General features: G+C 31.5%; 1 protein-coding gene across 2 annotated transcripts in view; it reads right to left on the reverse strand.

Annotated features, from left to right (window-relative positions):
- Positions 1–12,104: 12,104 nt before the first annotated feature.
- The window catches only part of LOC128993807 (laminin subunit gamma-1-like), a 211,493-nt gene continuing 196,894 nt past the window's right edge, over positions 12,105–26,703 (reverse strand). For both annotated transcript variants that reach the window (XM_054417822.1, XM_054417823.1), the window contains 13 exons: positions 26,048–26,244; positions 25,436–25,651; positions 24,374–24,644; positions 22,609–22,790; positions 21,686–21,816; positions 20,850–20,960; positions 20,076–20,280; positions 18,901–19,138; positions 17,962–18,149; positions 16,795–16,953; positions 15,888–16,005; positions 13,707–13,819; positions 12,105–13,274 (listed from right to left, as the gene is read on the reverse strand). In XM_054417822.1, the coding sequence (XP_054273797.1) occupies positions 13,152–13,274; positions 13,707–13,819; positions 15,888–16,005; positions 16,795–16,953; positions 17,962–18,149; positions 18,901–19,138; positions 20,076–20,280; positions 20,850–20,960; positions 21,686–21,816; positions 22,609–22,790; positions 24,374–24,644; positions 25,436–25,651; positions 26,048–26,244 (2,252 nt within the window). In that variant the 3' untranslated portion in view covers positions 12,105–13,151. The remainder of the gene's footprint in view (positions 13,275–13,706; positions 13,820–15,887; positions 16,006–16,794; positions 16,954–17,961; positions 18,150–18,900; positions 19,139–20,075; positions 20,281–20,849; positions 20,961–21,685; positions 21,817–22,608; positions 22,791–24,373; positions 24,645–25,435; positions 25,652–26,047; positions 26,245–26,703) is intronic.

Genomic DNA, 26,703 nt, shown 5'->3' on the forward strand with positions numbered 1-26,703 from the left:
TTATGTAGCCGTTTCAGTTCAGTTCTTAGTATTGAAAAGTTTCACATTACAACATTGTTTACTTACATGACAGCAGTTTTACTTAACAGCACGGATAATGAACCAATGAGGTTCAAGGATTGAGAGAGGAGAAGTAAACTTGTAATGCTTCGAACTTCAACTAATCAGCTGTTAACCAATTTAATTGTTAACGATTGGTGCATTTAGTGATTGGTATATTGAGTCGTTGCATCACTGTCATTGTCAATGAGAGGTTATAAACGAAAACATAACCTCTCTTAGAATTTATGAGTAGTGATTTTTAGTAATTAAAACACTGTCGTTGGTTAAGTACTGTTAAAAACTTATATTTAAAACATTCAAGGACAAGAACTTATCTACAGAGTAAAAACATTTTAATTCTAACCATGGATTTTATAGAAGTTAATACTGATGTGGGGGTATTTTATAAAAAAATTGTATACTAAGATATTTGTAGCTATTGTGTGTAAGTCTTGTAAGTGGTAAATTGAGATGATGGCTATTTCTTGTGTAATGTGCATGTATGTCAGATCGGATCCTATATTGGTCTATATTCTCTTTTACGTATAATAAGCAATTTCAAATGTATAAAGATGGAAGGGTTAGGATATTTAAGGCCTTAAAATCTGCTCTTCAATCGTCCATGGGCTTTGTTCCTCTAATGCACCTATCTGCTTTGCTTTGCCATTTAAAAACGGTTTTGGCTCCTAAAGAGTTACCCCTTAAGAGAACACCATATTGTAGGTGAAAATGGAAAAATGCATAATATCAATTTAGAATAATTTGTTCACTTAAGTTGTCCTTTAACTTTTTTAACAAAAATATAGTTCTAGCCAATTTACTACAAAAAAGCTCACTCCAATTCAGCTTCTGATCAATATGGAATCCTAGCAATTTTACCGATTTATTACCATTATAATTGATTTTAAGTAAGTAAGTAATGTTTGTATTGAATTATAAATTACAGTTTAAACTGGATTACTGTATATTAATTTAGCCATAGAAATTTTGTTGGCTTAGGATGTAGCAATCTATAATATTGCTAGTTACATGTAGGCATACTGATATTAAATTTTGTGGTTAACATACTCCTTTATCATTTAACATTGAAAGATACATTTGATTGTTTGAATAACATGGAGAATTTAACTCGAAGTACTCCCATTTAATCTTGCATGAACACCAGAACAATAAAAGTTCAGATAATTTTAAATTGCCAAATAAACGTAGTACAAAGTATTAAGGAAACGCCTTCCAGTATTTACTGTGTTCCCAGAAGAAAGGATGGAGAGTGGCATTATTTTGAGAATATTGGACGTCCAAAACTGTTATTGGTGTTTGCCGAATGCTTTCCTAAACCCCGTTACAATAATATGAACCCTTCCCCGCTCTACTGCATCCCAATGGACCAAAAGTACATTTGAGATGGATATTATGTTTTGAAAGTCCTTAATATATAACATTCACAGCCAACCAGTTCTTATTTTTAAAGGAAATGCATTGATCTCTTTCTAATTCAGTAAGCTATGGAACGTTATCTTATTCATATGTCATTATTATGATTAAACTAGAACAGTACCATTTAGATATTCATGTTTAAGTAGTTAAATCATAGTGTAAACCAAACAATTAAACTATGGAGAGACACTTTTGAATAAATGTTCTTTTCCGATGTGAATACAGTAGAAATTAATATGCTTGTAAAGTAATTAGCTGACCTAGCAGAGGATTAAAGGACGATCCAAGTAAAGCTACCATCCCATTGACTTGGTTTGTTAATTTCCTCCGGCTATGAAACTAACCAGGTAACCAGAGTAATAATGTTATGTAGGCTACAAACCTTGTCATACGTTCCTCATAGCAAAGTATTACAAATTGTAATACTTTTAACACACAGTAACAAAATATGCCATTTTGGTTTACATTACAAGGTTAAACAAATGTTTATTTTCTGTTCTACGGATGGAATTGTTTTAAGTATACACATTCATAGTAAACAATTAGACTGGTATATCCTATTGGAGAAATTCGTTATAGTAAAATAAATTAAAAGAAAAAAAATGAATCTAGTAACCCATTGATATTTTAAGAACTGGTCGTTCAACAAATAACATAGTAGTTCAAAAAATTAAACAGACGTGTACATTTTGACACAATTAAGTATTCGGTTTAGGTTTAACCTAACATAAATTTCTCTAAATGCAAATGTAGCAGAAAAAGAAAAAAACAGAACCCGTAATCGGGACATCCGAATTCGTGGGTTATCGGAAACCTATAAATTTGAACTCTTGAAAGATAAGTGTGTCTGTTCAATGGCCTCATCTGTTTAAGATAGATCGATTCAAAGTACGAGGTTTAAAAATAACTATGTACTGGCACTGTTCTTAGAAGTTTTCATATAAATTTTTTCTCAAGTGTACATAAAAATCATAACGGTAGCAGACATGTTATGTGATTCATTACTTCTTTTAAATTGACCACTATCTAATTTGTTTTAAATGAATGTACCTTTTCAAAGTTAGTTCTAAGAAGAAATAAACTTTTAGCAGTATATTTGATCAAATTTTTTGTATCAAACCCATAATTATAGATATGCTGCATATACCCTCAATAGACCTACTATAAATAATAACAAATAGGTTAATAAAATATACACAAAAAAACTCTATTCGTAACGGATTATTTCTCAAGAGAAAAACAGTTTGGTACAAAACACTGTGAAGTTAATACAAGCCAATCACAATATGTTAATTATCTGATGAGCTACTTATTTGAACACTTGGTTAATTCAATCCACTTTACAGATTTACTCAGAAGTAAATAATGTTTTAAACTGTTCTTCTTGGATTTAATCATTCAGCCTATGTACAGATTACCTCATGTAAATAAATCAACTTTTTATTTTTGTAATTTAAGTGTTTTCCTCTTTTATGTTTTCAATAATTTACTAGTAAATTATTTATAGCAGCACACTGATAAACAATTAGACCATTTGCAGAAAATTATTTCATTTTAACAATGTATTGTTTCAAACAGCTGATCAGTGTAAATAAGCATAAAACAGCTGATTGACGTCGCTCACTAGCAGTGGTTTTACATAGTAACAGTGGGTATTTACATGATCACATTTTCTTAAAAATAAGTTTTCTTCATTATTTATGAACCAATTATCCTAACTTTGTATTATAAGATTTTTAATTGAATTATTTTTTAAGAAAATAGTAGTTAAAGTTTGTTCATATGCAGTTTATGAGACATTTACGTTTCAAATTCTTAACCAGCTGCCATTTTGAAAATAAACACTCAACAAATTTTGTTTAAATAATTTAATTATTTTTCATTAATTTTATATAGGCTATATACCAAATGTCAATATTTTAAACAAGTTTTTATTGAATTTAAATTGCTTATGTGAAAAATACAAAATGACAGCTATACGAGTACCTTTTGAGTTTTTGAAATTTTGAATATGATATTTTGACTTGTCCAGTAATAATAGCTGAAAAAGTTAGTAGAGAGTTACGGGATACCCTGTATAATATTATAACAATATCAGGATGAGAATATTATCATACGCACACTTGATGGACACATAGTCCACAACAAAATCTTTCCATCTCTTGAGAAACATTTCAACTCCTTGGTAAGTCATACTAAATGAATAGATTTTAAGGATTTATAAAATTAAGTTCCAAAACAAACATTTTTACAGTTGACAATATTTGTTTTGAAATATAAATATATGATTAGTATTAGTATATAATATATAATACTCTCAAGGATAAATAGTAATGTTATCCAATTTTTAGGTAAACTCTTTTAGTGCTCGGGGAAGTTATACGTTAACAAACTTAATACATTGTCTTATAAAATCAAATTAAAATTTCTAATTAAAACTAAAAGTTACAAAACTATCAAATTTTTTACAATTTCCGTGGGCACAGTATAAAATATACATGGTTATTGAAACACAAATGTAAACAAAGCAAAACCTGAATGGCAATACGTTTTCATAAAGGTTTGCTGGAAAGTTTATCTGCCACTAAATGTGAAATATGTTCCATTCGAAGCGTGTAGTCCAAAATATCTATAGATTCAATAGTCTCAATGCATTTTTATTTTTTTGCAAATAAGCAGCTGTTTAGTAAGTGATTCAATTATTTCGTCTATTACGATTGTGTTATTATATCGATATGTCGAGCAATTTACAACAATGGGCTAAAACCTTACCTAATAAATCAATCGATAAATAATTTCGATCGAAACGATTGCCGCAATCGAAATTTACTTTTTAAAACCGCTGATTTTTACTCCCTACAGACTTAAAATGATTTTTTTCTCCCTAGACAGCATGGATTAAAAACGACTGTTTTTGCTGCAGTATGACGGAAAATGCATTAGAAAAGACCAATATTTTTTTTATAGTACACTTGAAAATGTAATTTAAGTGCATACAAACAAAGTAATAAATATATAACAATGTAGATGAAATACTTAATTTTATCTCCAGTATTGTATTATACCGTTAGCTGAATTCACCTCCGGTCCAAGCCTTGACAATGATGGATGAAATGGCTTTTCGTGTCACATAAAGAATGATTGATTCTGGACCAAGAATTTGCAAACGTGTCTGAAAGGACCTTATATGTATTACAATAATTGTTTAAGTGGCAAATTAACTTCTAACGTCAGGCTAACTCGTTTTGTAATGAACATTTCACCACAAGCGTATTGCAGCTCAGACTAAATACATTTAATAATTAATCATAAATTTTAATTTTTAAGATTATACAATTCATTGTAGGGTTGTACAGAATTAGTGGGCATGATTATAAAAAAGGGTTCTTTTGAAATGTCTTCTAAATATAATAGAAATAATTCATGATAATGATTAATCACTGAAATTTAAAAATAATTATTTTCCTCTACTGATTTAAACTTTCAAATCTCTTAGAGCGTTACTGATTCAATGTGATAGTAAAGAACAGTGATTAAATCGACACTAGTTGGCTGTGGTCCTACAATAAATAAAACTAAGTAGTAAATAACTAAGTAATCATGAAAAATATCCAAGGGTTATATCGATAGGATATGTAGTTCTTGTAGTTCTAGGATATTAGTTATATAGTTCTTGGATATATTATTCTAAAATATTTTTTACAAGACTAGGATATAGTATCTGAGGTAGAAGAACATCGATTTTGTAATGCAAACGTAAACAAAAATACATGCAAATGTATCTATGTAAATGTAAATCAATTACATTATAATAATGACAGCTGAGAGGACTACCACTGTAATTAAAATAATGTATTCAAATGTTATCATAGCTTCCTCCAATACAAGGCAACCACCAGCGTTGGTGTTTGGCAACGTCGCACCGGCCGGCTGATTGCCATCGTAATAAGAGTGATATCAAACGTGCACAACATTGCGCAGACGCTTCAATAGTGTAAAAGCTGTTCCAGTAGGCCGGGACTGCGGCGTTACCACGTCTCGCTGCGGTCTTGTATTAGAGGAGGACATGATGGCAAAAAGCTTTCTGGTCCAATAAAACTCCAATTAAAAGAGCTAAACTGTGCTTGAACACAAAATTAACCGAGTAATACGCTTAGAGAGAAAACACTACGAGTTTTTTTTTACAATAAGCTAAGGTAGAGTTTCTGTTTCTTGAATAATTGCTGAAGTTATCATAAATTATTGGACCCATCTCTCGGCTCGTCCTTAAAAACATACTGCAATAAATAAAGCTTTTGTGTATAATCCGTAAGGAAATTGATATAGATAAGCAATAAATACGCCCGTGCCTATGTTATTGTATACTTAACCGATAATCTATCATTTAAGTATTATTTATATAGCTTTGAAGTCTCAACGCTTAAAATATAAACAGATATCAGCATATTACATTTTGTATTCTTGGTGTTGTCAGTGGAGTTATGAGCAAACATTTTGGTGTTTTAACCAAAGTATTTTTCATCTTGAAATAGCCATTGATTGACAAATTTTAATAATCGATTGGTTTTTTCAATGATTAAAAATGATTATTTTTCTACTTATTACCATAGGAAGTAGAGGAATTACAAACATGCTTATGAAAGTGTTGGCCACCACAGGGGAGGCTGGCAAAGTTTGGCGAGGCCATAATTCAGAGCTATAAATCTCACAGGTCGCTAGAAGCCAGGTCCAATAGCTTAGGGAATGCGAAATTAAATTCATCTTCAAATAAGGGTAATATTCACTTATCTAACATTCTGAAAACATATTTATTTGGAAATGTAATTATGAACGTACATTTTTGGCTTTTAAATGTTTAAAAAAAATTGCAGTTTTAGACATATTATTTAGTTTACAGATTTTGTTGTTTAATTATTCCAAGTGTCAAAGTACTTATAAATTAGGATTACCCAACATTAGGAACCCCACAAATAGTTCACTCAATAAGAAATTAAACAGTTGTTAATTTAATTTAGGCTATCTTCATAACCATTTTGACGAATACGTTGAGCCGACATTTTTTTAAGCCATTGCGAAATTTTACCAGATCAACTAGTTATAATATAAATGAAACTACTCAACAAATTGAAAGAACGATCCTTTAGACCAAATGTTCAAAGACATTTTGTCTTCTTGCCATAATATATCCACCACAGTGTATTGACGATTTCCTTAGCCAATTTAATAAATTACATTAAATATCAAATTTCAATACAATTAGTATACCTCTCATAGTCAACTAAATTTATATTGCACACATATAAGTGTAAGCAGTTGCATATTCCAAAGTTTTAACAAACATCCTAAAATTGTAGCTATATTATGCTAATCTAATCTAGTGATTGGGTTACTTTTTTAATGGCGTAAGGCAATAAATATTTCTAGTTGACTAATCCTAGTTGAATTTCACTTTGGATAAAATTTAGAGGATTCCCAACCTATTCCTTACAAGCACCAAATCCAGCATCAGATAAATTCGTCATCTAGCCTTACCTCGACTGAATCCTAATTTATGAGATTCCAATACTTGGAGGTCTTCTTACTTCCAATAGATGGAGGTTTTAGCTCTACAGTACGATATAAAATACGGGAAATCTTATAAAACATTTTAAGCTTTAAATACAGTAATAGTATAAAACACATTTCGACCAATCTGAGATGAATGAATTTCAATCATGTAATTGGAAAATATAATCAACGACTTTTATTTACCCTTAAGGGTTTGTTTATGGTATACAATAAAAATACAAAATTAATATCATAAACCACTCCAATCATCACCCAATAAGCGAACATTTAAAGCCATTTTTAAATGAGTAATACGAAAGTTGTCTATTTGAAATGTTTAAATAAAATTAACAAATATGAAACATGCAATAAGTTTTTTTTTCAATGGAGCAAAAATCGGTCACAATTAAAACACGTTGATTTAAATAAACCTAATAAGCCACCATGCTGTTGTATTAGAAGACAGTTGAAGACATTATACAAGTTATACAGTTCAGCGTTATACAAACGACATTTTGGAGGATGCATAATTCAGGCATAAAGTGAGGTGCTCAAGCACAGAGGTAGCCAGTTCTTGGAATTACAGATGGCCTCACTCTTAGCCCGCCGCCTACGTTAAGCTTCTCGTTTGTCTCGGAGAGCAACAAATGTTACGTCATTTGTACTCAGTTTTCCCGTGAATACAGTCAGATTGACATTGTCATTAGTTGCTTACTTTTATATTCGCCAAAACGTAAATTATTATTTTTTTATGAATAATGTGTAGTCAAATTTAGGTAAATTTACATAATTTACGGTTTTATTTAAGGTTAATTTTTGACTACTTATACTGCATTTTAATATTATGTTTGACTTTCAGTAAATATACTTAATTAGGCTAAAAATAATCTGTGTTAAGCCCCCTTTTTATGGATTTGTGATTTTCCTTGTGTAATTAACTAAAAGTAAACAAATCAAAGTTAAAATTGAACAGTTGATACGTAATCATCATCAGGGCTCCTCTGGGTTGTTTTAGGAGGATAGTAGAATGACTCTATCTTTAGCTAACCAACCAGTTTTCCCACAGAATTTCTTCTCAAGGAGTTTTATTTTGTATCATTGTATCATTGTGTAAAATTATCGTAAGACTTTTATAATATGAGATATTTTGAAATGCAGATATTATTATAATTATAGACCAATCTTGTTTTGCTTTAGACGTATTTGTACCTTCAGTTTCCATTTCAATCCGAACGCATCGTTCAAACCATTGCCAGCTAAAATTATGCCTAAACATTTTCTACAGTGAAGTATTTTAATGTGAAAATTAAATTTTGTGGCAAGACTTGAACCCGCTTCTTAAGAACGGCAGTTTGTCTCTTTAACAACTTAGTCAAAACATTTGATTCATACGTTAGTATCTTCTGAATACATGTCAAAGCTATTGTGTGTATTTAAATTTTTGTTCAATTTTCAAGGTGTGGTACATACATTTTTCTTCGGGAATGAAATTATGGAAAGAGCTTCATTGTGAGTTTTAAAATAAATATAAACAAGGTCGTTTATTTAAGGTCCTCCTTTAAGCGGGGATTCATGTACACTAGTTTTCAAACCAACTAGTCAATACTAAAACTAAACCATCCTAATGTTCTACTTTGGAAGGCTTGGTACTAAAATTGCTGTGTATTTAGAGCTATGCAATTACGTAATACGCCAACTATATCTGCAGGTAAAACTTAGGGATGGTTACAATAAAAAAAATAAACAATCAGTTATTTTTAAAGTATGGCAAGCCAACGCTAATCAATTTACCATTACAAACAATAATCCTTGTATAAACCGTACTCAAAGACAACCCAAAACAGTTGGCTTGTTACTATAGTGATCGCAAGTGGCTATCATGTTGCCTGGTAACACTGTGACGTCATCACGAATGAATATAAAACCTCGAACCTACATGCGCATGTGTGTCTGAATTTGTAACACTATTTCCTAATCTTGTTTATCCAAACCATAGCCATTTCAACGTTTTTGAAAGAACAGTTTAAACCTTCGTTCTAACGAATCATACCCCCTTCATCTAACGTCAACAATTTGTAAGATAGCACAAATAATTAACTAGGGAAATTATATCTTGATTCAAAATCGATCTTGATTGGAAAAGCGATCTCGATTGGAGAAGCGATCTCGATTGGAAAATCGATCTCGATTGGAAAATCGATCTTTATGGTTTCCATTTTAAAACTCTACATTTACTGGCAACAATCTAGTCATCGATATTTTTCATACCTTTAATGTTCAAAGAATTAAAAAAGTTAACTATACCTATTTTTTTTAGCTACGCTGATAATAAATAGCTCCCGGGAACTAAGTTAGGCTAATCTACAACAAATAGATTTCGTACTTCCAAAATATGTTGAGAACGTTATTGATTTAAAACTAATGATTTGTTTGAATTAAGCAAAATTGTATGGATCGTTTACTTTTTACAATATAAATGTGCTGAGAAACTGAGACAAGAATCTTCCTAGGTACATTCTCAAGACAGAAATAGCTATTTGTGTATTAAGAACGTATTGGCTGTTTACAAGCTCGTTTCTCCCACTAACACACAGATGAACTTTTTAGATGTATATAAAATGCCATTTAGGTTATGATTGCTTTGTTATGTTATTTGCTTTCCGGTTGTTAACTAACGTACCGGACCCGAGGTTGTGCTTGGTGTAGAAACTACAACGGTGAAATCAGCTGATCAGCGAGCAGGAATGATCCATTTCAGCTCTAGATGGAGGTAAATGAGCTATTTTGCGTACTGCTTACAGCTTTGGAGATCTGATCATTTCCATGAAGTGGTAAGAATAAAATTGATAAGAGTCCTATCTAAAAATATTGGCAAAAATTTACATTTTAATAGTCTTCACTAGTACCGGAACCTTTAGTAAAATATGTAATGGCAGAAGGCTTGCTAGTAAGCCTATGCAAATTTAGCAGAGATGTCTGTTTAAGGTTCCAAGTTGAAACTGTGGTCCATTACTCTGTTGGCCAACACCAAACACTGTACTCTGCTGGAACTATTTGTCTCTTAATCAAATAAATTACCATTTAGGTTAAACTACCTGCAATATATTAATTATTTACAAATGATCTTAACCTTAATTTACACCTACCATCTTTTATACGTATATACCAACCTGTGAGTAACCTAAATGTAAATATGTAATGTTTCAAGTGTTATTAGGCATATTTTAAATTATTTACTTTCTGTAAAGGTAACCAGAAAAATTAAAACTCACCAAGAACATCAAACAGGCAAATTAATTATTTACCAGTTACCGGTAAGTATTTCAAAATTGATAATTTACGTAAATTAAATAATCAAAGACTTAAATATGTCCACATAAAATCTTAACACTTTTCCATAGCAACAAAACTGATCATGACTTACAGGGCACTAAATTACATAGCTGAAAACTTCAAATTGCTAGTAAAACATTGCACCCGTTAAATTATCAATGTAGGCTACCTGAGTCTCGCTTAAAATATATCTCAGATGCATCTTTGGTTCTGGATTCAGAACAATGTTGGTAAAACCGCAGTGGCTATGGCGATCACTGTGGGGTTAGTGTCTGCGATGGTGTTTGCGGTGAGAAGATATCTCGCTTCTCGCAACACTAGGGAGGAAGCCACTGAAAGAGCGAGAGTCCAGAGGTACCTGACGTTTGATCCGGAAATCCAGGAACGAAGTAACACAATCACACGGAGATCTACTCCGGCCAAACTGAACTCACCGGCTTACAGACAATCTTTGAGAGAGGAAAGAGACTCAACCACTTCAAACCCTTCTGAAACTTTGCCAAACAAACGAGTAAATAAAAAACATGAATAAAAACTATTGTTAAGCTCTTATTTGTTATAATTTAATTAATGTACTGGGAAAGTTAGGTGGAATTATCGGTTTCCATGAGAATGGAGAATTGGTGAGTTGAATTTTACTCTTAACAAGGATATTTTTTAAGGGACTGAGTTGTAGCTAAGCTGTGAAAATTTGAGAGTAAAATCTATTTCTTAGTGGAAAAGGTTATACTCCCTCCATTCTACCCATGTCAATGTATTGACTATCTTGTGAGAATATAAGTGTATTTTTTTGTGTTAGCCTATAAGACATGTTTTTTATTATTCATGTACTTTCTGTTGTCACGAAGTAGAATAATGACAACCAGAAAAGAATCCAAAACCAAGAGGAAATGTTATGTTGTGTATACTTTTCTTGTCCCTAGATTCCAAAGTTTTGAGGTAAGCTGGCTGAGTTCTTTCCCCTTCCCTAAAAGCCCTGAACAGCCAAGATGGGTGATTAGGAAGACATTGTGTCTTAAAAACTTTACTTTAAACAAACTTTTTACATCAGTTACTTAAAGATATATAAACAAACTCATCTGAAAGTGGATTTGGTTTGAAAACCCAACAATATTTAAATTTTTATTTCAAATAAAAAGGAGTTAAAAAACTGGAAATGTAAGTGAACAAAAGTAGCTAATCAAACTGACATTTATTTGGTTAACTGCTATTTATTGAAAAATGATGAAAAAATATGTAAAAGCTTTCTAATTAATTCAGATTTTGTGATTAACAAAGAAAAGAATCAATCAGATATATTTGTGGCCAAAAACTGTGACTAATAAAAACAAAATTGATATAAAGAGACTTTTATTTAGTTTTACTAGTCGGTTTTCCTCCCTAAAATCAACAAGTGTTCTAATAAGTTTGTTCAGCTAATGGATTAAAAACATCAATTAAGTAAATTTGTATTCTCTCATAACATTGTTCAGTTTAATTTTAAAATAGTCTAAACAGTATATAAAGCCTGAAGCCTGAAGCCTGAGTTTACCGTGCCTTATTATTACAGTGTGTTTTAAACAACTATTTAGAATGCAGTTGTTCCTTATCGGTATATCAGGAATATCTTTTGCTACCTATCATTTTATGTCGGTGTAGTTAATTCAAACGTTAAATAGTTACTTCACTTCATACAACTAACTACTGTATATCTTTGATTATTTGTAAGGATAATAAGAGGCAGGATTTTAAATAAAATCTAACAGTTTAAAAGTCACATTATTTAATATCCTACAGTGTATCGGTGGTTTTTATGATAATAATCTAACACTATACATGGCTAAAACTCTTAATAAAATCACAATACAAAGATTCGTTACAAAATCTAATAAAAATATACACAACTAAATATTAATGATCGGTTATAAAAATAAATGTCTTTGGTATAACATCCATTGCATTCGTTAGTACTTAATTTGACAGATCAATGAAAAAATTAAAGTAATTAAGAGAACGTTAAGATGAAGATCGAAATATAGATTTACAATTCATAATGATTAGATAAAAAACCAACAATATTTGTTATCATAATCAAGTACTGGTTTACATTCTTACATTTAAAAATATTTAATTGTAGACTGAAACATTATTAAAGAAACTAATAGTTGTACTACAAAGAATTGATGTAGAATATATTTCAGGTCTAATATTGTTAAAGAGAAATATTGAATTGAGCGATAAACTAAGTCAATACTAGGAACTCATATATTTATTTTTATAAACTTTAACCTAGTGTGAAATAGTATGACAAGTTTTGACTCGAAATTCAGACTGCAAACAACACAAGCAATCACAAACTTACGCTAGTGGCAGTGTCCATGGTGATTTGATATACTTTCATTTCACCATTAATATTATCTACCCCAGTTAAAAACTGTGCCATTCTTTCAACAAGATTACGAATTGACTTGATTTAATGCTAAAGTCTTGCTACAAATTGGGAACACTGAAGTGAAATAGATTGATATTGGTTGCTTCTAAAATTTAACAAATAATTTTGAATACATTTTCAGATTTTTCTGCAATGACAAAACAAATTGAACTTTTTCTTACTCTGATGCAGCCATCTTCAACTCTACTCACGTATTGTTTGAACACACCTTATTTCATGGCAACACATGTCCTTGTGATGACATAAGGGTACTTCTGGAAACTGAACTATTTACAGTGTTCATAAGTCTATTTGGTCCTTAAGATCCAGTCTTGTAATGTTTCTTCCCACTCAGATACAGTTTGATTTAAACATTTTCTGACTAAGGTTCTAATCTGGTTCTCTTCCAGCAACCTTCGGGCAGTGCGTTGCGGATATCCTCGATATTTGCAACTTCTTCTTGCAGTTGCTGCAGTTCAGACTTGTAGCTGGATATAAGCTTCGTCTGAAACATATGTTTATGCATTAAAACTACACTTTGGCTATAAAATAAACGCTAGAAAATACGCTAGAAAATGCCACCATAGACAAAACGTGGTTTGAATTTAATAGAATAAAATAAGGTGAAAAAGGGGATTAGTGTCCTGTTTCCTGATATATATTTTTTTGACGCAGGAATGTTCTCAAATTTTTCTTGTAGTGGTTTAAAGTTAGGTTAATGTAATACTTATAAACTAATTACAATACATGTAAAATTAGAAAAATAATTAAACATTTTAAATAATTTAAAAGCATATATAACTAAAAATGAAAAATTTAAAACACTTTTTATTATTTAAAAACTTATTAGAACTACATTACAACTTATCAATAAGAACTCAAAGTGGTAAAATCTAAGCTTTGTATACCGAGTAAAAGATAACTAAAACTGTATTACCTGTTGAATCTTAGCTTCGTTAAGAGCCTCTATTTGACTATCCAAGTCCGCAGCGTAAAAGTCATTTTCCGCTTCAGCCAGTCTCCTCTCCAGCCTCTTGAGAATATCGTCGTCTAAAACAAGTAATTATAATGTTAGCTATAAAGGTGTAGAACAGCTTTTAACCAATTTGTTTATACAAGCCCATTGTTAAAAGTATACATATTGTGTTGAACAGCATAGTAAACATAAAATATCTCAAACTAGCCTACATAAACTAAAAGAAGGACATTAATAAAATAATAATAATAATTATTAATAATAATAATAATGTATAATTAGTTCTGTCTTGTTTATACAACACATGAAAGTGTTTAAATCAAAGAGTTAGGGATAGCTAAAAAATATGTAATCTTATAAAAAGATAGGGCATTTGCCGGGAATTATTAAGGAAATTGACAGGAAAGCAGGCTTACCTTTAAATAAGTCCATAGAGACACATAACACATCACAAAATTAAAAGTAGAAATTTTCTTGGTCACTGACCACTTTTTCAACCACTGGAGATTGGAGAAATGGCAATGGCAGTTGCAATTTGAATCTATTACACCTTGTCAGGGTTGCCAACACAGATGAAGAGACTAAAAATTGTTTTTACTGTTGCATATGTATGAATGTGTTCACTTATTATGAATAATCCACTATATTTACACTGTTCTATATTTACACATATGTACACACACATATTAAACATTTTTTATATACACTAGCCTGCTATGGAAGGTGAGGAATGGGGTTTATCTTAGATTAAGGTTTGGTGGGTTTCTAGAATGGGTGAACCATTGGTAGCTTGTGTTATGTGTCTCTATGGACTTATTTAAAGGTAAGCCTGCTTTCCTGTCAATTTCCTTAATAAAAAATATGTAAATTATTTATACAATATGTAGGACGATCAGTTTAAAGACATCCAAAATGTTTTAAATAGATACTACGTTAAGATTTTGTTCAGATTAAATTAAATATAATTATTATATTTTGTTATACAATTTAAAAGAAGATTTTTTTATTGATTAAGATTATTTTAATGTTTTGTATTTTTTTATGTTTTACAGATGTGTTTTATATTTAAAATTTTCATATTCTGTTATTTTTACATAATCTTTATTCAACTTTTCAGTTAGTCTCTTCAACATGTTTCTTAAATGTATATTAAATAATTTTAAAATTCTTATTACTTAACACTTTTTAAGACTATAATTTAGTTTCTAGAAAGGACAATTAAAAATAGTACAAGAAGAATTACGAAGCACCTGTACATTTATTTGTAAGCTCTATATGTTATGAGATAATAAACATGATTACAGTTAAGACTATGTAAATAGTTAATTAAATTGAACAAATATTTTATCCATGATTTTTATGGATATTCATTCAAATTAAAAATACACTAAAAAGAAATCATTTATGAGAGAAACGGAAGACATAACTTTAAAGTAATGGGTAAAGAAGGGTAATAAGGAAAATTAATGTCCCCAGACTTCTCCTACAGTTATGAAAAATAATCCATTTTGTAACTTTTACCCAGTTAAATCTTTTGTGTAGTTCCTGTACTTCCTTTTGGAATTAAGATTTATTGTTTGAAAACTATATGCTATAAAACCTTTTAATTTGCTATTAAATATAGTTAAAGGTATCACTAAAAAATAATAATATGTAGAATTATTTTATCTGTGATTTTATCAATTTATTTTGTTTTTAAAGCATAAATAAATACCTGCTTCTAATCATATTCTATTAGAACGTTAACAAACATTTATTTTTAATTTTATTAGAAAAAGTTCAACTGGCTTCTACTATACAACTTATATAATGCAGCTGTAATTAGTTCAATCGATTGTAAAATAATCAGATAGAGAATAATTTTCATGAAACAAATTTATTGGGTGATATACTGATTACCAGGAAGAAAATTGATTATAATCACTGTATGTAATAACTGGTGGCATTAACTACACTACTGCTGTATAAGGCTAACTAATTTGATATTAACTTAAAAAGTGTTTAATAATACCCAATAGAATACCTTTTTTATAATATAGGCCTACAGTTAAATCAACATGTTAAAAACAATAAAAAAAAACTAGATGATAGGTAGTATAATTATCTTTGTATTAACTTGGAAAATATGTTTTCCTCACTCACCAATATCACTTAAGTCATTAAGCTCCTTCATAATACTTTGAACAGCTTCCAGCGCAGATTCAACTTGTTTCGTAGCATCAGCTGCAGATGTTTTAGCTTGTCCCACTCGTGTCTTAGCCTGTAAACAGTGTATATTTTTATAATGAAAATATTTTTCTTGTTAAGTAAGAAAATAAATAAAAACAGTTTTCCTCTTTGAGATTTTTAATGGAGTTAAATATTGACAGGATTAGGCTGGAACTAAAAAAAAACATTGAACTATTTAGTAGGCTACTATTCTAGCTGCTATTTTTGCATAAAAAGTCAAACAACGGGAGAATTCCATAATTTTCTACTATGTTTTATGAATATTGGTATGGAGGAGTTGTATTATAAACTTGTCCTTTTTGGTCACAAATATCAACACTGCTTATGGAAAAGAGTGTACAAATTGTGTAGAATCTTACACACCTATTCAATGACAAGCAAAGACGAAGGCCATTAATGTTTTCTACTTCTAAATTTATATTAGAACTTTCAGTGTTTCTTCTTTCAAATGAAATTTTTTATTTGTTATTGAAAGACACATCTGCAATGGTGAAAAAATTCCGTTCTAAGACCTTTTTTGGAACTACGGTAGCAATTCTGAAACCTTGTCGTGGGGTGGTTCTACTGAGAGTCGTTCCTCACACCCCAAGAGGATTTTTAAAGCTGTTTGGTGTCTTTTTAAAGCCATTATATTAATGACTAGAACTGTGTCTAAAAACCTCCCTTACGTTTTTAGGACTAAATGTACTCAAATTATTTTTCCAGGGCTCAATTGGGTTAGGTATTTAGCCTCTTTAGCCCCTCCCCTTGGAACCATCATTGAAGTTTCTATCTTATTTCTAGCTAGAAAATACACAAGAAAGTTTATTGTCTGCCTTACATTGTCAACCAGCTGTTGGTCAACGCGAGCCTTGTTTTCTTGTTCAGCCACCAGAGCTGCTGTTATGGCCACTCTTCCAGCCAACACTTCCGCTTCATCTCTCAGATCCTTCGCTTCTGCCTTGCTCTCCTCTGCTAGAGTTTTAATCTTCTCTGCCTCCTAAAATTAATATGATAATGGTTTTTCAATGACTGCTTATTTTGTTTTAACTATATAGTGTAAAACTATAATTGCATAATACCTAGGTTGTGTTACTATAGTTCGGCCGCTTAGAAAAAGACCTGCGCGCTAATGCTAAACCAATGCTGGAGGAGGTCGCTTTCTAAGCGGCCGAACTATAACTAATAATTTTGTATAAACAATATGTTAAGATAGTTACACAATATTTTTGCTATAAAGTACATGTTCAATTCAAGTGAAAAGTGCCCCCCCCCCCTAACAAGCCCTCAAAATTTGTATTTCTTTTAGAATATAAACATCATTGAATATCTTTATTGGTTAAAGTGTTAAAGATAAATTTTCATAAATAATAATATGTACAAATATTTAAAAAAAACTCCTAATAGAACAATTATCTCGTGAAATTTTATAAAAGAATTTAAAGTGATTGGTAAAAATAATAGTGAACATAAAACGTAAAATCTGGCAGATGAAAGGTTGAAATCCAGCTAACAAGCAATTAAAACAGAGTCGGAATAAAAGTAATAAAAATAACTGCAAAATTGTTGCAAGCATTTTTAAATGTTGTCCAATTATACTACAGACTATAGCCAAATCATTACTATATACTAATTGGTTTGTTAAAACTTTCATGAGAAAGTCCAATCTTGCAAATTATAACGAAACCGGTTGGAACGATTTATTAATATTATATCTTTGTTTGCCATAAATTAATTATTTCATTGACAAATTAAAAACATGGTGGTATACGATAGATATGCTAATGATTAGATTATATTTTAGACGAAGGTGCCTAATTTTAAGATGAAGATGAATAATGAATAATTTGGAATACGTATGATTAAAGAGTGATTAGTGATGAATGATAGGCAATGAAAGATGAGTGAATCAATAATGGATGACAAAACTAAGGATAGTTAAAAGTAAATAAAAATAATTATTAATAATGGTAGAGTAGAAGGATGGATCACATATTTTGTCTGATACCTGTGCAGTGTTGTTGGCAAACTTGAGCTGTTCTTGGGCAGTCTGTGCGTGACTCCCGGCCCCAGCCAGGGCTTCTTGAGCGTTGATGGTCTTTTGTTTAGCTAGACTAATGCGTTCCTCTACGTCCGGGATCGAACTTACTGCTTCCTGCGCTTTAGACTTGCTTTTCTGCACTTGGCTATCAAACTCTGCAAACAGATTTTTTCATGGTAAACTGAACTACAAAATGTGCATTACTTTTGAACTGTTTAAGTTTCTTTCTATGTATTCTTTATACAAATACATGAGCAGAAGACATCTTGTCTAAACATGTGCTTTTGTTAACAATAAAAATGTGTCTAACTGAAAAAAAATTTTGAAGTTAACAATCTCTTAACGAAGTAGCTAAAATGTTTTGCCATTTAGTGGTACAATATCTTCTTTTATCCAACAAATTCCTAGCACTATAAATGTCAGACTACCTAATATTTTTTTATGGATTAAAAAACCCAAATACCAATAGACTGTTGATTTAAAGTGGTGTAAACGCTTAATAACAATCCTTGAACTGCAGGTATTTAAATTATTTTTTATATTCATTGGTAATACGGCAGGTATGACACCATAAAGAAGACTAATTATGGATACCTGAATTGGAAAGATTCCATCCTGGCTAGAGAAAAACAACTATCTATACCCTAAACACACAACATTAAGAACATTTAGCTATAACTGACATCATTTTCAACCAAGGATGGTTGAGTTGAAGAAAAAATATCTTTACATTAAATTATGACCATTGAGTTCCTGATTCCTTCCCATTTAGGCAACTGCTATCTCATCAACAATCATTAAAACATAGGCCCTAGCCCTCTGCATTGCATAATTGAAAAAATTTAAAAGTATACAAAGAAAAAAAAACAGAAAAAAACATGATAAACTACAAGTCAGCAAACTAACCTTGCAGAGTGCGATAGGTCTGCTGTGCCTCTTGCAAAGTCTTGTTGCCAAGATGCACAGCGTCCTCAGCCTTGGTGTGAGCTGCGTCTGCATCAGCCAACAGCTCATCAGCAAGTTGCTGCTGCTCCTCAGCCTTCCTCAGCACGTCATTCCCATCTATCATCAGCTCAGATATGTCTTCTAGCAAAGTCACATGCGATTGATACAGATTGTTGGCTTCGTCTCTGATCTTCTTTGCCTGTCAATGTTTTATTATTTTAGTACATTTGATATCAGAAACGTTATTTGTGGTGTGTTTTTTTGTTGTATTTTCTTATTTTGATAAACGGTCTTAGATTCCAATTTTACCAAAGTTCAAAGTATGTTAAAACTTCGGTAAATGGTTTTTTAATTTCAATTTATAAATAGACCACTATCCAAACGGCATCTAAAATGTTGTATTTGTTATTTATATGTCAAATGTACCATTCAAATTTAAAATTCATTAAAAAAAAACTCAATCCTAAAGAATGGGAATTTGTACTCATGAAAAATTGATATTCATACGAAAAATAAAATAAATTATAATATAAGCTATACCGCAATTAGGATACTTAATGCACTTAAACAACTTAAAACATATCCAGAATATATTTGGAACAAATTAAGTTTTAGTTTTTAAAGGTTTCTTTTATAATTAATGTAAATTGAAAATTTACAATTAATTATTGTAGTCTTGTAATAAGTTTCATTGTCCGTGAAAATTATTACTTGGAATATACTTGTTTAACTTACTCCTGAGAAGTGTGATTTATCTTTCTTGTCAAAAACTGAAGAAGAAACTTTCTTCATGTTGGTTTGTTATATTATTACTTGAAGAAATTACATAGGTAATGTTACTAAATAGTCTTAGGTAAAACATGAAAAAAACAAGAATGTGTAACAGTATCATTATTCTATTCTACTAATAAATATTTTTGAGACCTTAAAAGTTCAATTTTTCAGTGTGTTTCTTTATTTTCAATTTTGTTGGACACACTTCCAGACAAAGCACTAGATTCGTTCTCAGGTTAAGTTGAGGCAAGTTACCTGACCATAAGGGTAAAAGAGGACAATTTATGGGTCAAAAGTAGAAGAGGGCAATAGTGTGGACAGCCCTTTAAATATGACGTAAGATTTAATACATTTCTAGATACCTCAGCACCAGTGTTTATGGATTGTTCTTTGAGCTCCTGGGCGTTAGTCTCTGGTAGCATGAGGTCGTACACATCACTATAGATGGCCCAGGTGTCGTTATATACACCGTTGACATGATTAGCTGTGTCTGCTACTTCCGCCATAGTCAGGTTCAATTTCTCCTTGGTCATTTGCAGGATTGAGTTTTGGTGTCGGATTTCGTCACTGGAAATACAAAGATAGCTTAGATTCATGGCTAATATTTATTTTGAATCAGACGTTTTATAGAAGATATTGATTCAAGTAATCATAATGAACTTTAGATAATATATATGTAATTCCACCCCTAATTCCTGATGTAATCCTTGTTTCTTTCTTCATGGCAAAATGAAAACCTTCTTCCAAATTAAAATTTAAACATATTAAATTGTATTCTCAAATAAACTTGCCCAAACTAAAGTTTAATGTACATCATTACACTGTTACACGATAAAACAATAATTCTATAAATAAATTAAAATACAGCTTTTTATGTTTTAAACAAATTAAAATAATTCTACTTAACCCAGTCAAAAAATATTCATATCTTAGCATAATGCAATACAACACATAACACGCATAATACAATACGACACTTAACAGTACAAAATGCTACGTGTTTTTTAAATTGCATTGTTATAAAAAAATATGTTGATCATTTTAATTACCAGAACTTAGTCTCCCCAAAGTAAATATCGAAATACTGTAAGGTCAAAGGTTAAGTGAATGAAGAAGATGAATGCAAACTGTAATACCTGATGTTTTTCTGACGATTGATGGCGTCTTTCGCAATGTCATACGCTTGGGTTGACAGATTCACAGCAGCTTCAGCAATTTTATGAATTTCTGCCGCCCTCTCTTCTTGACTTTGAACAGAATACAATAAATTAAAAATGAGAGAAAATAAATTCTATAAATAATTAAACACACAATGGGTTCTAAGCAAAACCAAATTATGGATTTCATACATAAAATCTTATCTTGTACCAAGTCAATTTTTGTCAATTTTATTATAAATAGTTCATAGGAAATTATTTCAGTAACATTAAATTTGGTACTATGGTTGAATTTTTAGTTTAAAAAACCATAGTATTATATGCACTCATTGTTTGCAGTACAGGAATCAAAGCTAACTTAAGTATTTAATATTTTGCCGATTATTATTTTTTTTCTAAAATAATCTGCTTTATAACACCTTTAGAAGGTACTAAATTCTAAATATAAAATAACATACTATAAAACATATACTGGTAGCTAAAAAACATAAATTAAACTATACTACCATTAGTCGTTTGGTTAAAAGATGAATATCACTGATATGGAGAAGTTAATTTTAGATTTCAAAGATTTAATTTAAAGGCCATGGCAATTCCTTGTCAAATATATTATTTGTTTTATTTATGGCATTGGCATTTTTTCACATTTTTGTAAGAGACCTGTTTAACGCCTGGTCTTCTTCCTAGCATAAACTGTATACAGCATTAGCATAGTGCAATTACAAGTGGCATCTGTCCAGGATCAAACCAATGTATTTAGATTTTATGGCAAGCAACATAACACCTTGGCTACTCAGATGATCAAATTTACTTACTCCTGAGCAAGGTTCCGAGCCTCTCTAGCAATATCTGACATTTGTTGGTTCTGTTGACCAAACAGTGCGGATCGTTCCACAGCTTTGGCCAATGCTGTTGCTCCGTCTGCCTGAAGATAGTCTAGAGCGTCCTGAATAACAGTAAAATTATGTGAGTAAAACAGATAAAATATCAAATTTTGTTATTGGATACACAAAAAAAAAATTGTCAACCTAGACTAATTAAATTAGACATAGATATGGATGAAAATTACGTATGTGAGTAAAGTTGAGGACTCAAATGTACAGATTCTAAATAATATTTAGCTATAAAGTAAAATGTTAAAAATAGTCTTTAGTTTTGCTTGACAAGAATTATACATTACATTTTAAATGAAGCAAATACAGTAGTTTGAAGCGAGAAGACTTTTTATTGAATCATTCTTTTCTTAGAACAAAATATGAAAGAAAAGCAAGTACCAATTAGTGAAAACTGACACATTGGAATAAAGTTCCTAAATGAGCAAAAAATGCCTATAGTCCTCGCCACCCTAAGTTGAGGCAGCCCAAGGCCGCACGGCGTATATCTAGTGCGGCCTTTGGCTGCCTCAACTTAGGGTGACGAGGACTGTAGTATCAACATTGAACAGAAAAGGAGATTCATAGATTCAAGAAATTCCCAGTTTACAACTGCCTGATGGAATAGTAATTCTCTTGTCAATTGTTAAAAAACATGGTACTTTAAAAGTACAGTTACTGAGGAGCGATCTGCTCTATTTGTATAGCACCGGACTTGGCTCCCATCAGATCATCAATGGATTTTCATAAGTGATCATTTCGCAACCCCTAGTTCTACACTAGTGTGAAAATCAATCCTGGGCTAGAGCCTTTTGCCCTAAGACAAAGAAAAGTAAGTTCCACAAAAATCTAAATTTTCAACCAACCTGTAGAACATCTTGAGCTTGCCCGATTGTGTGCTCTGCCTGAGTTGCGTTTATTTCAGCTTGTTTAGTCTCTGTGTCCGCCTGAGCTATCCAGTTGTCAGCTTGCTTGATCAATGCTTCGACATCATCCAGGCGTTTTTTAACAGCCTGTACTTCTTCCACCAGAGATTTGTCTTTGTTGACTGAAATATGTAAAGAATAGCTTAGCTTGATGATAAAATCTAATATATAAAATTCTTGTGTCACAGTGTTTGTCTGCAAACTCCTCCGGAACGACTTCACCGATCGTTATGAAATTTGGTGTGTAAATTCTGTAGGTATGCGAATCGGATGTAAACTATTTCCAGTTTCGAAATTCTTAAAAGGGCTCTGCTCCAGTGGCTCTGGAGTTTCCCATGTTAACCTTATGAGAAATGGAATGAATCTTAACAGCTGTTTCAATTAAACAAGTTGGTTCTGTTCTATGATGTTCAATAGCATTAAAGTTACAAGGATTACCAACAGGGTGCAGCACTATTATTTCTTTTACATTTATGACAACAGCTAATTTGCAACCAAAAGGTGAGTGAGCGTAGCGAACGAACTTCAACCTGGAGGCGAGTTAGCGTAGCGAACGAGCTAACCTGAAGGCAAGTGAGCGCAGCGAACGAGCTCCAACCTAAAGGTGAGTGAGCGTAGCGAACGAGCTCCAACCCAAAGGTGAGTGAGCGTAGCGAACGAACTTCAACCAGGACGTGATTGAGCGATGCGAACGAGATCATCTTGAAAATTAAACGTAACGGTACTTTCTTTCCATCGGTCTGTCTTAGGGGAAACCTATAACTTAGGCGATACGAAGTTCGCCGGGTCAGCTAGTAAAAATATAAAAATCTAACTCATTTTTAATTTGCCAGTTCTGATATTATGATTTTTCAAGTATTGATTTAAGTTATGATCAAAAAAGTAATGTTGATAAATGTTTTTTGTTATCTTGAAAACATAAAATATTAAATACTGTAGCCAAAATTTAATGTTGTGATTTAAACTGTAAGACTCATAGAACATTGGTAAAGTTCAAAGACTTTTTCAGATTTGAACAATTATTAGAAAAGAAAATAGCAAATGAAAAACTAATCACGGTTTCATCATCTAGCAGCGCTTTAATTCAAGCTTGGGATCAACGCAAATTACCTTTTAAATTCGTGGACTTGCAAGTTCAAATATGATTTTAAAAACATTAAATAAAAAATGCTTAAACAAAGACAGTTTTTTAGGTTTTCAAAATAATTACGATTGTTAATGATGATGGTAAGTATTATTTTCAAAAGAAATAGTAGATTGTAAAAAAATGAAACAAAATATAATTATAATTTTACATTTTACAATGTCACACCAAGAACAAAGCTTTTGCCAAAAATGAATAAGAACACAAAATATGTGGAAATCAAAGTGTTGATTTTAATGTATTTTACACATATCACGAGGTTTAAAAAGTTTTTTTGGAATAAAAAAAATAATTATTTAAAATTTATAGTAAAAATCTGTTGTTATAACTATGTAAAATTGTCTTTCTAAACAACTACAAAACATAAATAATATTTAGTACAGTGGAACCTCGATAACAAGAGTTATTTTAAAATTACCAAGAATTTATTTCACCCCTGACCACATGTTATTGCAAACCTGCATAGAAGTCAACCTTGATGAAAAGTCTTATTTAATAATCCCTTAGTCTTATTATCGAGTGAGTTATGTTATCGAGGTTCTACTATACACATTTGCTCACTTCCAGTAGCGTCGCGAGCGTCTCTCCAAAGATCTTCCACATATTCCTGTACGACGTGGAGTTTCTTGTCGAAGTCGACATCGTCAATGACAGTCGGGTTGTCTTGGATCTCCTTGAGTACAGAGTTGAGATGTTTGAGGTTCCCCCTGTGTTTGTCGACAGCGTCCTGTACGAGATTGTAGCACGCAGGACAGTCGACACATCCTTGCTGCCGATTGAACTTGTTCTCCTTACATCTGTCGCACCTACGACCTTCTACATTCTCCAAACACTGTAATAACGGCATTCATTAGTCTTGTATTTAGTAAAAATAATTTACTTTTGTGATGACTTGTCAGCCACGGCCACGGCATGAGGACTTGATTTAAAGGAGAAGATATCCCCCCCCCCCCACAAGGTAAAATGTAGGGAGATAGGGATTTAACTGGAAGTATTTTAAGGAGTGAGAGAAGCTATGTTACTATTATACTCTGTTTCCTTAGCCTACCATTCATTTACTGGTTTGATCTTGAAAAAAGTGTTTTACTTTTCATAAATGGTCCTGAACTAATGATACTACTTTATGTACAGAACCTTCAAATTTACTTTAATGAAACAACTGGTCTGGCCTTGGCCAGTAACAAAGCTATACACATCATCTCACACCATTCTACACTCATCCTTCACTCATATTTGGGTTAAAATACCCTAGGTGGGGTCCTCATCTCAACAATGATAATTGAAAATTTAAATTAAAAGCAAAATTTGTAAATACAGCTAGGTCAAGTATGGAAACAATCAAAAGTTTAGTTCTGACTTTTCTTGCAATAAAAACTTTTGGTGAGGGTTGTTGCTGCTGATAAAAGTTACTAACCATGAAAATGTATTCTCCTTTGAGATTTGTACGTTGAGAAACTGACCTTTTAATTAAAATTTTTACATGGGCAGAAGGTATAACTGAGCTACTACAATCCACTAACAGTTTTATGATCAAAGACTGTTTGTTTAGAAAAGTTTGTTTCAAAACATAGAACTCTCAACAATATCAGGGCACTTTCTTAACAAATAGCTAAGAACACTCACCGGACACTGCCCTGAAGCATCGCACTGTAGCTGGAGGGAACCTACAAGATCACACTTGCACTCTTCACAGCCGTCGTCAGAGAAACCGTAGTGGTAAGGCTCGCAGATGTCGCACCGTTGACCCGTCACACCCGGGCGACAGTTGCACTGACCCGTCACAGCGTCACAAGACTGGTTCAGGGAACCCACCGGGTCACAGTTGCAAGATTGGCAACCCTAAAGACAGAGATTTAAGTAATTTCAATTAAAATTTGTAACTTTATTTTTAAATTTTATCAGTGTTGAGAAGTTGTTAGATTTAATCTTATTTTAGAGATAATATAAGGCAAAACTATGAAGGTAACAACAACAAAATGCTAAAGATTCCATGAAAAGATAGAATATAATGACAAATAATAAAACTAAATTAATTGTCTACTTTTTATTTATACAAAAATGTTTTCAATATTCTAAGATAGATGAGAGTGCCAATTTCAAAACTACAATAATATTGTAATATTTAAATAAATAATTTCACTATAATTTTTTTCTGAAATTAAATTTTTTTACATAAAGGATATAAAAATACTAAAATTGTTTAAGTCATTGGTGCTTGTTTAGTCATTAACTTGCCTGTCCAGACACAATGTTGTAGTATCCTGCCTGACACTGGTCACAGTTTACTCCAGTCACATGAGGTTTACACTGACACTGCCCACTCAGCTGATCACATATAGGAGGTCCTGTAGAGTCAACCTCAGTACCTGGCAGGTAGCACTGACATGGCTCACAGTCACCCTTAGGTATGGCCAAGGCGTCACCGTAGTATCCTGCAATATACAATGTGAGGTTTACACTGACATTGTCCACTCAGCTGATCACATATAGAGGACCTCCTAGAGTCAACCTCAGTACCTGAGAAAATAATCTGAGAAAAATTATAAGTGGAAAGCATCAAAATGGAATTGAATTTCTTATATTCAAAATATATTTCGTCTATGTACAAAATGTTGTACTGATAAATTAATAAATGTAAAAATTGTATACCTATCTTACATCAAATTTAATGTGTATTTGATGTAAAACAAACATTTTTCCTTTTTATAAGTTAATGTTTAATATTTATTTTATGAAAAATATACATATTTAATGCAATGTGGGCTTGAAATATTTTATACTTTATCCACATAAAATTGGAAACAACATAGTTTTTCCCACCAGTGATTTATTTTTTTTTTAAACGAAACCAACTTTAACAGAATTTAAATTAGACTAACAATCCTTTGACT

Source organism: Macrosteles quadrilineatus, unplaced genomic scaffold (genome assembly GCF_028750875.1).
Source record: "Macrosteles quadrilineatus isolate MER2022 unplaced genomic scaffold, UCM_ALF_1.0 Scaffold_5__1_contigs__length_97177068, whole genome shotgun sequence".
Taxonomy (NCBI): Eukaryota; Metazoa; Arthropoda; class Insecta; order Hemiptera; family Cicadellidae; genus Macrosteles; species Macrosteles quadrilineatus.